This window comes from Alexandromys fortis, unplaced genomic scaffold (genome assembly GCF_014885135.2).
Source record: "Alexandromys fortis isolate MF-2015 unplaced genomic scaffold, M_Fortis_MF-2015_v1.1 scaffold_156, whole genome shotgun sequence".
NCBI classification, from domain to species: domain Eukaryota; kingdom Metazoa; phylum Chordata; class Mammalia; order Rodentia; family Cricetidae; genus Alexandromys; species Alexandromys fortis.
In genome coordinates, this window is record NW_026068028.1 from 202224 (window position 1) to 218637 (window position 16414).

General features: G+C 41.5%; 1 protein-coding gene across 1 annotated transcript in view; it reads right to left on the reverse strand.

The window, feature by feature from the left end:
- Window positions 1-957: 957 nt before the first annotated feature.
- The window catches only part of Ccdc47 (coiled-coil domain containing 47), a 21598-nt gene continuing 6141 nt past the window's right edge, over window positions 958-16414 (reverse strand). Inside the window, exons 4-12 of the mRNA XM_050164278.1 lie at window positions 14210-14352; window positions 13929-13994; window positions 10426-10527; window positions 10120-10230; window positions 8404-8489; window positions 6609-6667; window positions 6272-6381; window positions 5919-6086; window positions 958-2559 (exon numbers count right to left, since the gene is read on the reverse strand). Coding sequence (XP_050020235.1) covers window positions 2479-2559; window positions 5919-6086; window positions 6272-6381; window positions 6609-6667; window positions 8404-8489; window positions 10120-10230; window positions 10426-10527; window positions 13929-13994; window positions 14210-14352 — 926 coding nt within the window. The 3' untranslated portion in view covers window positions 958-2478. The remainder of the gene's footprint in view (window positions 2560-5918; window positions 6087-6271; window positions 6382-6608; window positions 6668-8403; window positions 8490-10119; window positions 10231-10425; window positions 10528-13928; window positions 13995-14209; window positions 14353-16414) is intronic.

Sequence of the window (16414 nt, forward strand, 5' to 3'; positions counted from 1 at the left end):
GTAGCCAGTAGCAGGCAGATGGGTAGATGAAAGAAACTGTAGACAGAAGTTAGGTCATTGACGGTGTTCCTTGAAATATTAGAACCCTTGCCCCTCCTACCTGACAGCTCCTGGGCCACTATGAGGTAAGTGTCTTTGCTCCATCACAGCACCTCCCCTGAGCAAGAGGGCAGTTCAGGAACTGAAACTGTGATCCCCAAAAAACTTTTTCCTATTTGAAGCTTTATTATCCTAGCTATTTTGCCACAGCGATAGAAAGCTGACTAATAAGAGCTCAATAACTCACTAATAACTAGTAATCTTAGGGTAGGCTGGCCGTGGTGGCATACACATTTAACCCCAGCACTCAGGAGGTTGAGGTAAGCAGATCTCTAAATTCAAGGCCAGCCTGGTCCACACTGATGAGTTCTAGGATAGCCAGCACTACACAGTAAGACCCTGTCTCAAAAAACAAGATTAAAAAAACAAACAAAAAATCAAAAATAACATGGGCCACGGTGCAGTGTGTGTGCCAGTATTCAAGAGAACCATGAGTTTTAACTGTGGCCAACTTGGGCTGCACAGTGAAGCCTTTCTGAAGCAACATACATGGGTTTAGAATATGAAATATCAGGGCTGGAAAGATGGCTCAGAGGTTAAGAGCACTGGCTGCTCTTCCAGAGGTCCTGAGTTCAATTCCCAGCAACCACATAGTGGCTCACAATCATCTGTAATGAGATCTGGTGCCCTCTTCTGGTGTGCAGGTACAGCTGTATACATAATCAATAAATAAATCTTTAAAAAAAAAAAAGAATGAAATATCCAAAAGTGTTAAGTGGTAACTACAAAGGAATATTCAAGATTAACACTCTTGAAGGAAAACCATTTTAGTGCTAATTTTTAATGGTGAGAGAACTTTCCTATGGGTCCATATATTCTTGTAGGACGACTTCAAAAAGTCAACGAGGCACGCTCAGATTCTGTCAATCAGTTTTTAATATATGTCATAGGTAGTTCATATGAATGCTTAAATTACAAAATTAGCTGCCACAGTCCGAATTTGTGGGACTTTAAGAAAGCTTATATTACTCAAAAAGATAACTAAGCACATAAATTTTGATTCTAAAATGTATCTTAAAGGTTTGTAAAACAATGTTAAGTCTAGAATCATATGGCCTTAAAGTGATTCAATTTTGTTATTCTTAATAACTTAATCTTGTGAACTGTTAAAAAAGCATACACCTGCATACCCAGTGCACACATTTCTATTAACCTAGACAAAGTCACATGAGAACTCCATATAATCCCCAAGGCAACAGCTCACACGGTTTTCACTGCAACTCAGTTACTGCCTCAGAACACAGAAAGCATCAACAAAAACCCACCACCCCGCAAAAAACAACTCTTTCCCATCCCAGCAAAAATTACCTGGTACAAACAGTGACTTAAAAAAAAAAATGCTTTCTCAGTAGGAAGCATTTATAAAATGCAGAGATCTCAACAAGCCAAATGCTTATGCAGATGAGGGCCTCTCCCCACAAAAGCTTCCACCTCAAGAGGCAGACAAAACTCTTGTCGCATTTAAGAAGGCTCACGTTTGGAAAGCATATTTATGCACACCAATGGCTGTGTTTCTAAAAGCACGTACCGGCCTCAACTGTGGGCAAGACAGAAGTGGAGAGAGAAGAAAGGAGCACGCAGAAGACAGACAGCAGCTTCTCCGTGAAGACCCAACAGGTTGCAGCCACCATGAAAAGCACTGTGACCTCACAGAGCAGTGATCTGAGCTAAGGGAAGCAGCTCACTTCTCATGCATCTTCCTCAGGAAAAACAAAACTACTCCAAATTCAGTGCTCTCACTGTCATTAGCTCATAGTACAAGGCAAGGAGAAACTGCTCCTGTACTACCCACCTCTAGAATCTTCTATGACACCTCTAGATTTCCTCCTATAATACTGTCTTAGCACGGCCCACACACGAAATACACACTGCACTATGTTCTAAGTCTCTGAAATGCATCACCACATACAGTGCTCTAAATTCCACTGTTTTCACAACTGTAATGTGGACACAGGAAAAACACCAAGCAATGTTTATTGTGCAACTCCAATAGAAATTCTTGGGATCTTGGTTTAGAGTCAGTCTCCACAGTTATTCCAATTGCCCAGTTTAAAAAAAAAAAATCTGTCTATAAATTCCATGATTGTTCTTCAAACACCAAAGTAAAGCACTGATAATTCATGTTATAATTTAAAAATATTTTAAAACTACACATACTTTATATACCATCCTTTTATAAAATAAACTAATTTGATTATCTGGAAGGAAATAACTGAAAGAGCCCTTTCAATGTATCTGTAACCTCTGTAGAACTCCAAACCGAGAGAAGAGGGGAGGGTGGAATAAGGATTTCTCAGTCACCAGGAATATGTTGACTTTAGGGGAGAAACGGACTCGTGCTTTTCCCGTTTCCTGTGGACGCAGACCTCTGGGATGACTTTACATGGCTTTCACTTTGATTTGCTTCATTTTCATCTGCTTCTTCTCCAGCTTCTTTTGTTCTCTCCTCAAAGCAGCTTCCTGTAAAATAGGGAGGGGGAAGGAAAGATCCAAATTAAGCTCTAAGCACACACTGAAAAAAACTGGGGGCTGGAGAACCAGCTTGGTGGCTAGAGCTCACGCTGCTCCTGCAGAAGCCACAAGTTCTGTTACCAGCACATGTTGGGCAGCTCACTTGAGGCTGGTACTTCAGCCTCAAGGGAGTGGATGCTTCTGGTCTCCGTGGGCACCTCGACTCACCCATATTACTCAACGATCTTTTGGAGAGTTGGGAAGGAGGAGTGGATCTCTTCATACAGTTCTGGCTTTCCTGGAACTCACTGTGTAGTCCAGGCTGACCTGGAATTCATAGATATCTGCATACCTCTACCTCCCAAGTGCTGCTGGGATTAAAGGTGTGGGCCTTTTATTCAAGATCTTGGTCTTGCAACCCAGGAAACATTTTTGCAGATACATATGAAAATAAGCACTAGCATTTGGAAGACTAAGGCAGGAGGATTACACTTTGAGGCTAACTTTGGCTACATAGTTCCAGGCCAATCTATGCTATGAGACATCGTTTCAAAAGACAAAAACATTGCCAATTCATTCATATGTCAGCAAATAAAAATTAACAAGAAACAAAAAAACATAATCAAATCTTTTTTTTTTTAAAGATTTATTTATTATGTATACAACATTCTGCCTCCATGTATGCCTGCATGCCAGAGGAGGGCGCGCGATCTCACTACAGATGGTTGTCAGCCACCATATGATCGCTGGGAATTGAACTCAGGACCTCTGGAAGAGCAGCCAGTGCTCTTAACCACTGAACCATCTCTCCAGCCCCCAGATAATCAAATATTAATTTAGATAGAAACTCATCAAAGTTTTTGCCTTGCATGTGTTTCTTTTCTTTGAAACAAGGTCTCTTACTAAGTTACCCAAGCTGAACTTAAATTCAAACTCCACCCTCTTTTAAATGATAGTCTCATTATTTAGCCATTGCTAACCTAGAAATTGCAATTAAGACCATGAATGGAGGCTAAAGAGATAGTGTAATGTTTAAGACTATTTGTTGCTTTTCCAGAGGACCTGAGTTTGGTTCCTAGCACCCACCAGGTAGCGCACAATCACCTTTAACTCTGTAATTCGAGCTCCAACCCTATTTGGGCATCTCTTATCCACAAGTAGACACATTATTAAAGATAAAAACAGGTCCAGCAGCCGGGCGGTGGTGGCGCAAGCCTTTAATCCCAGCACTCGGGAGGCAGAGGCAGGCGGATCTCTGAGAGTTCAAGGCCAGCCTGGTCTACAGAGCAAGTTCCAGAACAGAGCTATACAGAGAAACCCTGTCTCAAAAAAAAAAAAAAAAAAAAATTAATTAATTAATTAAAAAAAATAAAACCAGAAGCTAAAGAGACAGGGCAGTCAATGGAGCGCTTGTCTTACAAGCACAAGGACCCGAGTACATCCTAGAGCCTAGAGTGGTGGCAGGCGCTTGCTGAGGAGTGACACTGGCCAGGCAGCCTAGCCTACTAAGTGAGTGCAGAGAGAGTACAGAGAGATATCCTGTCCCTATACACCCCTCTTCCCAGCAAAAACACAGGACTAGTAAAGCACTTTCCTAGCATGTACAAGGCTCTAAGTTTAACTGCCAGCACAACACACAAAGATGGACAGCACCTTTCAAATGACTCCTGAGTTTGTGCTCTGTACACGTGTCTGTGTGTCTTTCTTTACCACCACCCCAGCCCTGTCCGTCTGTCTCTCCAAACAAAATCATGAAAGCATGAGGACATGAAAGAAAGCAAGAAAACAAAGCAAGAAAAAACCCACAAGGGTTTGTCTTTTAACCTTATTACATAGAAAAGAAAGAGAGAAAGAAAGAGAAGGGGGGAGGGGAGGGGAGGGGAAGGGAGGGGAGGGGAGAAGAGGAGGAGAAAGAGAAACCCAGATGGCTCAGAGGTTAAGGGGTTAAAAGTTAAGAGCATTGGCATGGTGGTTCACAGCCATTTGTAATGAGATCTGATGTCCTCTTCTGGCCTGCAGGTGTACATGCAAATAGAGCACCATATATATATATATATATATATATAAACTTATAAAGGAGAGAGAGAGAAGGGAACGGAAGGGAGGAGAAGGGAAGGGGAGGAAAAGAAAAGGAAGGGAGGAAAGGAAGCAAGCATGAGGCACAGGAGCAGCACTAAGGGTTCCTGAGCCGCACAGGCAGCATTAGTGACTGGCTATTGGCAACCACACGGTCACACAGCAGCAACTCGGAGCCTCCCTTACTCTAAAAAATGTTATTCAAGACTCAAAAATTCTCATCTAAACTCACATCTTCCAGAACTTTGTTCTCTTTTTCATTTGCAAGGCTTACAGTTGGACTTTGGCATCTTATTTCAGGAAATATGAGAATATACTGAATTTTTTAAAATGTAACATACTATTGTCCAAGAATCACAAGTTTGGAATATCAGTTATATAAGAAACAGAAACCAATAACAAAACCCACAGAAACACTAGTATTCACTAATTCTGTATCAAGCCCTAATTTTAAATGTCAAGTTTATTTAAAATGTGAGGTGTGTATGTCAGCTTATTTAAAGTCCCTGATTTCCTTCTAATTGTTTGGTCTGAAATGGAGCTGTGCTGGGGAAAGAGGGGAATCCACTCACTTTCCAGGGGCACGAACGCAGCTTAGGACGACTGCGAGAGGAACACGGTGCTGTCAGATGACCACATTTCCCAACTTTAGCCCGGGTGCTTTCTGCACAGAATTATCAGAGACAGTACAGCACAAACAGGCAGCTGGATAATTAAGATTTATTTATTTTCATGTGCACTGGTGTTTTGCCTGCGGGTGTGTCCAAGTGAGTGAGCCAGATCCCCTAGAACTGGAGTTACAGACAGCTGTGAGCTGCCATGTGGGTGCTGGGAATTGAACTCAGGACTTCTGCAAGAGCAACCAGTGCTCTTCACCTCTGAGCCACCTCTCCAGCCCACATCTGGATAACTAAAAACAAAACAATAGTTTTGGGAAATTCTCACAAAGCCTCAACCTTAGACAAAGAACTACAAGCAACTAAAGAACTCTGAGAGCAGGAGAAATAATCTTCCCCAGGCAAGAGCACACCAACTAGTTACCCAATACTAAAAGGACAGTCCAGAAAATATACAAAAAAACACTATAAAGACTGAACAGGTTGTGTTTATACATTTAGATACACACACACACACAACAGCAACAACAACAAAGAGAGAGGTCATGAGCTTCAAAGAGAGCTGGGGGAAGGGCTAGGTATATGGGAAGTTTTGGGAGGACGAAAAGAGAGAAGATATAACATAAAAAACATATAAACCAGACCCAGCAGCCTCAGTGGTAGGGAGCATCTCACCTCCAGCCTGCGCTGCTTCTCAGGGTCTTCCTCATTCATGATCCGCTCCTTTTCGGCTCTTTTCTTCTCCTCACGCCGCGACTGCGCAGCCTCCTGTCTCTGCACGTGGGTCAGTTTCAAGAAGTTCTCTTCCACGCGGGCCCGGTTCTTATCTGCTCTTTGTTTACCCTTCCCCAGGAAACAAAGTCTTCATAAGAAACCAGTTTCCATCCCACAGGAGAAAACCCCACTGAGCATTCCTTGGTAAAACTACTCCCCCTTGCATGTCAAGTCAACTAGACTCAGTCGCTGCAGCCACTGGGGAAAACCAACCATAAAAGGTGCCGGTTTGTAAGAAAGGCTTTGGGTCTTACTTCTCTGTTGAGTCGAAACTTTTTGGCTTTGTCAATAGAATAAATCACCATGTTCATCAGGGGTAGCAAAGCCTCCATATCCTTTGGGTACGTGTTACCTGAGCCAGGCACTGGAAAACAAAGCCATTTTCCTACTGAGTTAATGGCAGCATTAACACTTCTGGGTTGGCAGACTTTCTTAATGCTAACAGACTAGCTCCTTAGAGGAACCCAGAAACCAACAAGGAGGAATGATTAGCGATGCTGTAGTTTTAAAGCTATTATTTCAGAATGAAAAATAATTGAAAACCAGTTTCTAAGAGGCTAAGAATTAGCCAGACAGGACCCAGATACTCACCATTAAATGTAAACAGTAGTGTCCTCTTAGTGTCGGGCAGCTTTAAAGGCTGACCCTCCCTGTCGTGAAAGAGAAGTCTGGTAAGAGATAAGCGAAGACAGGCACTTTCCATGCATACAAGCCAGCCATCTGCCTCAGCTGGGCAAACACCTGCAAGAACAGCACTGGACACACTGGGCATCTCTAAGTCAATGGTGATCACTGAGCCTGAGAGCACTTTAAGCTCATCTACCCCACTCTGTGCTACATTTGAAACCTCAGTGATGTCCCCAGTGGGCAGGATATATTTATTCCCTTTCACCTGAGGAGTCAGAAATATGCCTGTATTTAAATCTGAGGCCATATTTTAAATATTTTTGCTTAATTTTTAAATTTCTAAGCTTATATTTATCTTACGTATATGAGTGTTTTGCCTGCATGTATGTATGTAGTATGCAGTGCCCACACAGGCCAGAAAACGGTGTCAAACCTCTTGCAACTGGAATCAGAACAGCTTTTAGCATCCACGAGGGAGCTGGGAGCCAAGCCATGGTCCCTGATCTTCTGCATAAGCAACACACTCTCAACTACAAGTCATCTCTCCAACCCTCAACTTCTGCTTTTAATCCTAGTCATTATTCTCTAAAAGCTGAGGCATACAGTATAACAATTACTTAATAGCACCTGCATTGTATCAGGTATTACAAGAATCCAGAGTGTTTCCTGTGGAAAAGGCTATGTATGTTACTGAAAACACATCACTTTATGTAGGAGACTCAAGCATCCTGAGAACTTGGTAAGATGCGGGTTATTCAACCAACAATCCCTCATGGACTCGGAACAAGTACTGTTTATAATTTTCTTCTGTCATTATCACTGCAAATTTTGACTGTCGAACAATTGGCTTCTGCTCCACTGCAAACAAAAGGCTTGGTGAAAGCTATAATGCAATGCTTGGTGCCTGCTGTTATTACTAAATTTACCAAGGCGAGGATGATGCAACATCATCTCAAAGCATAAGGACCTGAGTAATCTCCACATACAACTAAATCCAGAATACATTTTTGTTGCTGCTACTCTTATTCTGGTATTGGAAAATGAACACAGCTCCCAGAACGTCTGTTGTTGACACCGAGTCTCACTGCTTATCTCTAGCTGGCTGAGAACTCACTATAGAAACCAGGCAGGCCTAGAATTCAGAGATCCTTCTGCTCCTGCCTCTAAAAGCTGAGATCAAAGACTTGTGCCACCACGCCTGTCCAGAATGGCTTTTAGTTGTACTCAATCCCACAGCATATGAGACTAGCCTGGTCACAACTCATTCTCTAGCAGAAGTATATTTAGTTATGCTTTCCAGAGACTGGCTGCAAATTCAACGAACAAATCCAAGCCCATGAACAATACTGTACACCCAAACAATACTGCCATAAAACCAGAAACTATGGTTTTATATGTCATTATAGTCAGTGTCATTTGAAAACATTCAGCTGTTCAAAAGCGAAGCGAGAAAAGATGATAAAATATGAAATACTTAGATTTGTATTTAAAATCAAACATCAGAAATTCAGAAATGGGAAAGGGTGTGCCAACTGCGATGTCTTAGCACCAGCCCTTCCTTGTGAACGTCACTGGGTCAGTGATACAAACTTGCTGGCTCGGAGAGGCAGTCAGTGTCTTCTCATAGTGCGCTAACTGGGAGGCCATTCGTTACCAAGTTTACTTCCCCACTTGATAAGGAAACTGCAGAGGTCCCTTGTAGCATTCTAACATAAAACTAATAGGGAAAATAAATTTTAATGCTTTATTTCATACATACTCTTGCATAATCTTTGGACCAGAAAACTGGTCTGAAAAATGGACGGATTCAATCTTGTCAGCATAGTGTGTAAGAAAGTGAACCATCTAAAAAAAAAAAAAAAAAAGAAAAAGGAAAGAATATTAACTAGAGTTTGGCATTTCCAAGCTTTTATAGTCACCTTTAAATCCTTACTTTTATATAATGTCATTCAGTCATTCAGACTAAAACACTCTTTTCTTAAAAAACAAAAAAAACAAAAAACCTAATGAGCCATCAGGTCAGCCCTCAACTTTAGCTTAAAGAAACGCTTCTCTGTAGCCATCCTCCAGCCTTAGCCTCTGCCATGACGGGATCACAGTGCCTGCCCTGTGTGCCCATCTTTACTTATATGAACAAACTCAAAATAACTTAAATGTCACCACCAAAGGATTAAGGCTGTAATCTTTTCTTTAAATTTATGTGTATTGGTGTTCTGCCATGGGTGTCGGGTCCCCTAGAACTGAAATTATAGATAACTGTGAGCTGCCATGTGGAGGCTGAGAATTGTGCTGGAACTCAAGAGCCATCTCTCCAGCCCCAAGGCTGTAATCTTTAAAACAAAACAAAAAACAACAAAAAGTCCACCAAAGCACCTGAAAGTAGGCTTGGAGTGTTAGCACATTCTTTAATTTTAGCATTTGGTGGATAGAGGCAGGCAGACCTCTTTGAGCTCCAAGATACACAAGGCTACATAGTGAGACTCTGTACTGTCTCAAAAAACAAAACAAGCCGGGGCAGTGGTAGTGCATGCCTTTAATCCCAGCACTAGGGGAGACAGAGGCAAGCAGATCTCTTGAATTCAAGGCCATCCTGGTTACAAGAGCTAGTTCCAGAATGGGCTCCAAAGCTACAGAGAAACCCTATCTCGAAAAACCAAAACCAACCAAACAAACAAACAACAAAAAACAAAACAAAACCCCAAAACAACAGCAGCAAAACCCAAACCAAACCAAAAGCCTTTAAAAGTCATTAGTTCTTTTGGAGAAAACTTTTTATTTTACTGTAAGAATGTGTGTGTGTGTGTGTGTGTGTGTGTGTGTGCATGTGCTTGAGCACAATGCACTTGGGAAAGCCAGAAGAGCGCCATATCCCTCAGAACTGAAGTTATGGGACCCTTGGCTCGCCAAGCAGACACTGAGATACACACCGGAGTCCTTATGGTTTGACTGCAGTGCCAACTGCCAGGTTGTCTGCTGACTGACAGCCCTCTGACGGGTTATGACCAGTGTGAGGAAGGGGTACACTGCTGTAACTAACGTACGGCATCGGAGAGGACCTGGTTCGGCTTCAGGGAGGTACCTCCTCAACATGAGAGCTGCTCAAAGCCTCATTAAAACGGCGTGGCTTTGCTACTGCTTCTAGAACAAGTAAAGGCTGTGCTGTGTTTACCCAATCGATCAAAATCAGCTAGGTGATTCTAAGGATCACAGAAAATGTTTACCATGAGTGGTCAGCACACTTTTTACACAGATTATTTACCTGCTGTTTCAAAAATGAGTAAAATAAAATTTAGTATGCGATTTTTATTTACTTATTCTTTTGGAGACAGAGTCTCTAGCTGTACTCCTTAGCCTGTCTGGAACATGATCCTCTTGCCTCAACCTCTGGAGTTGCTGCCATTACCGCTGTGCACAATGCACACATCTCCACTGCATTTACCGCTGTGCACAATGCACACATCTCCACTGCATTTACCTTTGTGTCCATCATGCCCTCTGTGACTTCTCCCATTTCCGACAGGATGGCCAACGAGTCTGGCAGTCCATACTTTGCTCCAGACTTAGGTTTATCACTACAGAACTCGCTCTGGAAGAAGAAAATGAGAACAGGAAACATGCTATTCTATGATACAGACTTTCCTCAAAGGTTAAGTATGTTCTGCCTATTCTGGAGTGGTGCTTAACATCTGAGGGACGGAACGGTGCTGTGCTACACAGCTGAACTTCTCTGTAATAAAGAGGCAGTGTCTACAGACATTGATATTGGAGCAACTTGACATACCAGATCCTGCATCTCTTTCTGCAGCCGCACCAAAGCTTTGCGAGTGCCAACAGCAAACACATATGTATCCATGTCCTCATCATTCATGGTTACTTTTATTTGCTTTAAAAAGAAAACAAAAACATGACTTACTTGTTAGGATCTATGATGGGTAGATTTCTAAAAGGCTCTGAAGAGTTCAGTCTTTTCTCCCCTAGAGCAGGATTCATGGATATAATGGCAGAAAGTTCTTCACCAATTGATTCAAATTAACAAAAAGGGCATTGTCCTGAGTATATCACATAAGTATTAACAATAACTTGGCCCTAGCTAAAGCAGAGAATCCTTGGGGCAAAAGTGATCATCAAGGGATGGCTATAAGGTCTTGAGGGTAATGCCTTCAGGACGCGAGTACTCCCCAGTCAGTAGGTATTGAGAAAATAGGTACCTATAATACAAGGGACTGAATTCCGACAAAAATCTGAATGGGCTTGTGAGAAGGAAACACAAGCCTGGCCCACACTGTTTTCTGCCCCCTAGATCTAAGTTAGACCCAGCTAACTTACACTGGGCCACTTATGAACTGACACTATGAGACAGCAAATGGTGTTGGGTTTATTGATTTGGTTTTGTTTTTGTTTTTTTTTTTTTTTGTCTTTATTTTTAAGATGGGATCTCATATTTTTTTTTTTTTAAATTTTGCTGGGAATGGGAATGTGTGCCTTTAATCTCAGTACTCAGGAGGCTGAGGTGCTGTGGGATAATGTAGATTATTGAATCTACTTTTACTGAGGTAGGCAGAGCTCTGTGAATTTGAGGTTAGCCTGATTTACACAGTGAGACTGTTTAAAAAGGAAACAGAAAAAGATTTCTTATTCCTATCCTATGTTCATGAGTGTTTGCCTACACGCAAATCTGTGCACCATGTGTGTGCACCACTCCTGAAGGCTAGAAGAGGGCACTGGTCCCCCTGGAACTAGAGTAACTAATGGTTATAAGCTGACTGTTGGTGCTGGGAATCAAGCTCAGGTGCTCTAGAAAGTAGCCAGTGCTCCCAATCGTTGAGCCATTTCTCCAGCCCCAGACGGTACTATTTTTTAAGCTGTTCAGTTTGGTGGCAAATTGTTATGAAGAAACACAACACTAACAAGTTCATACAGAATAGTCAAGTGCAAAAGTCAACAACAAACAGGATCCAAATGGACAGGGTGATATAAGAATTATATCTTGAGCCAGGCAGTGGTGGCACACGCCTTTAATTTCAGCGTTCAGGAGGCAGGGGCAGGCGGGTCTCTGTGAGTTCAAGGCCAGCCTGGTCTATAAGAGTTAGTTCCAGGACAGGAAGGAACCAAAAGCTAAGGAGAAACCCTGTCTCAAAAATCCAAAAAAAAAAAAAAAAAAAAAAAAAAGAGTTATATCTGAGTTTTGCTTCAGGCTCCTGGCACCAAGCTAAAACCTTCAGTATGCTTTATTATTTACTGGGAACCCCTTTCTATCAATCCAAGTTGGTGTCCAAGTGGCTTCAGGAAAGGGGCTGATCATGAGATGGGATAAATGCCAAGGCCTGGAACTGTTCAAGGCCCTGTTCAAGGCCCATGTGGGGAGCACTGAGCTCTGCTCTGCAGAAATCTGGAACCACATTCAGGAAGTTCCCATACTGTAATGCTGTGAATTTGTTAAAGGGTGGCGTGCTAGAGACGGTAAAAAAAGCTCCACATGTCCTGCCATTTTCTGGCAGTGTCTCAGGGTGTAGCTCTGGTCAGACTGGAGCTCGCTATGCACACCAGGCTGTCCTGGAACTCACAGAGATTCACCTACCTCTGGCTCACAGGTGCTAGGATTAAAGCTGTGCACCATCATACCTGGCATCCCTCATTGTTTCCAGTTGCCTATTGCTGAGTTGTGTCCTTAATAAATCAGTAAATATAAGCAAAGGTTTTCCTTGAATTTGTGAATCATTCTAATAAATTATTAACCCTGGAGGGAGGTGATGGGAATGCTTAGTTCATAGGTGATCAGCCAAAAGTCATGGTATGGGTGGCCTAGGGTTTGAAATTTCCTCCTAAGTAGGAACAATGGGGGTCCTGAACCCTTCAACCTATGACCTGAAGGTAGCAGTGTCAGAATTAAATTGTTAGATCCCAGCTGGTGTCTAGAGAATCCAAGAACTGGCCATTGTTGGAAAACATACTTAATATTCTGCATTGTAACAGGCAATGTTATAAACCTAAGAAGTCTGATATGATAAAGCACGGTTCTATTTATACTAATTATATTTCTTAATGGTTGGGCCAAATCTTTAGTATGTGGAAGAAAGGATATGTGGGGCTAGAGATAGATGGCTCAATGGTTAGGAGCACTTGCTGCTCTTGCAGAGGATACAGGCTCAGTTCTCTGCACCCACATAGTAGTAACTCTAGTAACCAACACCCTTTTCTGACATCCTTGGACACACATGTGGTACACAGACAGATATGCAGGCAACACACACACCTAAAAATTTAAAATATTTTGCCATGTGGTGGTGGCACATGCCTTTGAGTCCAGCACTCAGGAGGCAGAAGTAGGTGAATCTCTGAGTTCAAGTCTACATGAGCTAGTTCCAGGACAGGTTCCAAAGCTACAGAGAAACCCAGTCTTGAACAACCAATAAATAAATAGTATTTTGTAAAAAGAAATGAAGTGATGCTATGTAGGGAACAGATAGCAGCTATATAAATTTAAAAAAAAAAAGATTTCTATTCTTCTGCGTTCACAGACAATTACAGAATTCAGAAGAAGAAAAAAGGCAAACAATAGCAACCCTGTCTGTGGAGCCACTCTTTGGGAGAAAGGCAAGGAATGTTTTTGACAGAGCGTACAATTTGCAGATTAATGTTAATCTAATAAATGGAAGACAGTACATCCAATAACCTAGATTGTGATTTGAGCTCTTTCAACCAAAATTAATCATCTGATTCAACACACACACACACACACACACAAAACAAACCTAAAACAAACAAAATAAACTTTGAGAAGTAACCTAGTATTTTTGTCAAAGACACAGTATTCTTAGGGCTGGAGATGTGCTTAAAACGGCTTAAAATGTTCTCCTTGCAATGCAAGCCTGAAAGCCTGAATTTGATCCCCAGACCGCAAGATGTAAGAAAAGAATTGACTCTGACCTGCACACATGTATGCTGCTATGCATGTTCCCATATTTACACACATAGATAAATCCTAAAACATAAAGGAAAAGTGCTCACAAGGAGACCAGGACACCAGGGCACACTATATGGGCAACTGTTCTCTCTGTAAGGATACTCCGGCTGTTACAGGCGGTGACAGACATCATCTCCTTCCCTGCTGAGAGCAAGTGGAGTTGAACACTGAGAAAAAAAGACCATCTGCTTAGGCAGAAAAGCATCAGGCTTTCTGGCATGGACACATACTGCCAGGAGTTCCAAACACAATCCAGACAGAAACAGAACAGCTAAGAAAATAACTCAGTTGATACCAAGAAAACAAGCAGGAATACATACCACTTGATCACTCACTGGCCTCATCATCCGGGCCAGGACATTAAGTAAGTCTTGTCTCTTAAGGAACTGAAAAAATGAGAGAAATGAGTCGTTATCTTGCAGTTTAAACTTTCAGAAGGGCCTTGCAGGGGACTCAAATGCTTCATTTGCCAATTACTAGAAATATAATACTCAGACTTCCTTTAAATCAAACAAGGAAGAAGGAAGCACTAAATTTATATTAGCAGTCACATTTATAAAATGAAGGAAGGATGTATGTTAGAGCACAGTTCCCTACTTACCCTCAGCTGGATAAGCATGCCTTCACAGCACACTCGACCAGAACACCACAGGTTATAAATGTGTTCATTCTCCTGATTCAACTTTCCCGTGCTTGTGGCTTCTTTGTTAGTCCCATCATCCCCTAGGAGTAAAAGCACCGAATCTCACTCACTGAACTTTCGGATCACTTTAGGACAGCAATGCTTTGCTGTCGCATAGACTCTCCTTTGAAAGGAATTAAAGGACCGGCCTGTGGCTTTTACTTCAGTATTACTTTAAAGGTTTCATGCCTCAGTAGATTTGATGTATAAATTTAGCATCTGCTTCTTCACACATTAATTCATCTAGTCTTGAAGACATGCTCAGTGTCATTTCTCAGTCAACCATCTTCATAACAAGATTTGTATATAAAGCCTGGATTTTCTGTATGAGTTTCATTAATTCCAATTACTTCTGACAGAGTAGAGTTCAATGGCAGTTCCAACACATTCCAAATCTCCAAAATCATTATTTTATTTCAATTTTATACCAACTTCGGCAAACAACAGCTCCCAAAGTTTCCTGTGTAAAATTACCGATTTCCACTGTTCCACCACTTTCTGTTGCTATCCACTCACGTTTCTCTGTGATTTTATGCAGAGAGCTGAGAGAATGGTATCTGTCACTGCTACCAGTGCACAGTAGGCACCAAGGGCACAGACGGGTTTCTTTATCATCTGCTAGGCCAAGTATGCTGGGGTGCTGAGGGCTGCTGCACAGGCCAATAGAGGTTGGACTTCTCTTTACTTTTAAAACTCTTTATTGTCTCCATAAAAAAAGTTATGGACTCTGGCATGAAGAAGAGGGAGGGCAATGAGCCAAAGAATGCTTCCCCACTGGCCCCACCCCCAAATTCCTTGATCAAAAATACCCTTTAAAAACTACTGAACAGGGAAGAGAACATTCATTCATTGGTAAACAGGTAGAGAGTTCTAATAACATGGCTGCAATTTAACTCCTTAAATAAGTTTTAACATCAGTTTCCTTTTAACAAAAATAAAAAGTATATCCAATTAACAGTGTTGCAACAAAAAGCAATTTTAAAATGTATAACAAAAAAAGAAAGGAAAGAAGAAAGAAAACATATGTGAGGCCTAATTTAGTAGCGCACACCTTTAATTCCAGCAATAGGAAGGTAGAGGCAGGGGAATCTCTGTGAATCTGAGGCAAACTTGCCTTACAAGGCAGTCCAAGGTGGTCAGGGCTACATAATGTACCAGAAAGACAGCTCAGCTGGTGAAGACACTGATTACCACATCTGATGACCTGAACCCAGGTCCCACATGTAGAAGGAGAGGCTGATTCTCACAAGTTGTTTTCTCTGCTTATGCTGTCACAAGCATCCCTGTCCACTTCCAATAATTAATTAATAACAAATTAATTAAAGAAACAATTAAAACCACCAAAACCAAAACAATGCATGTAAAGTTCATAGAAAAATGTGCACACAGAGCAGCAGACGGAAGGGAGTGTATTACTAAGGAGAGATAAGGTGCTAAGTGAGTGTGAAGGGTGTCCAGCCTCATAATCCACGCTACGCTGAGCGTGAAGGGCGTCTAACCTCACAATCCATACTATATAGCTAGCTACTCTACAGACTTCATGTACATCGGTGGAGCTAAAAATCAAAGTACCCAAAACTTAAGAAATTGTGAGGATTTTCCTGTTCAAAAAATTGAACTGAAATCATTTATCAAAATATCTAACATGGGGCTGGAGAGATGGCTCAGTGGTTAAGAGCACTGACTGCTCTTCCAGAGGTCCTGAGTTCAATTCCCAGCAACCACATGGTGGCTTACAGCCATCTATAATGAGACCTGGCGTCCCCTTCTGGCTTGCAGGCACACGTGGAAGGAATGCTATACACATAATATAATAAATAAATATTAAAAAAAAATACCTAACACGACGAAGTTTCTTGTTTCAACCAGAATTTTAACATCTTGCTTTTACACTGACCGTATCCAAAGCTATTTAGCAATTATATTGTTGACTAACGAGAAGATGAGTTTAAATATTTAATTTACTTATACACAAAACCCAACTAAATGGGATCCTTGGAGAAAACAAATGCATTGTAGTGAACATTCCAAAAAGTGTTTAGCTACTTCTGCTGAGGGGACAAACTATTCTTTTTTTTTTTTTTTTTTTTTTTTTTTTTTTTTTTTTTTTTTTTTTTTTTTTTT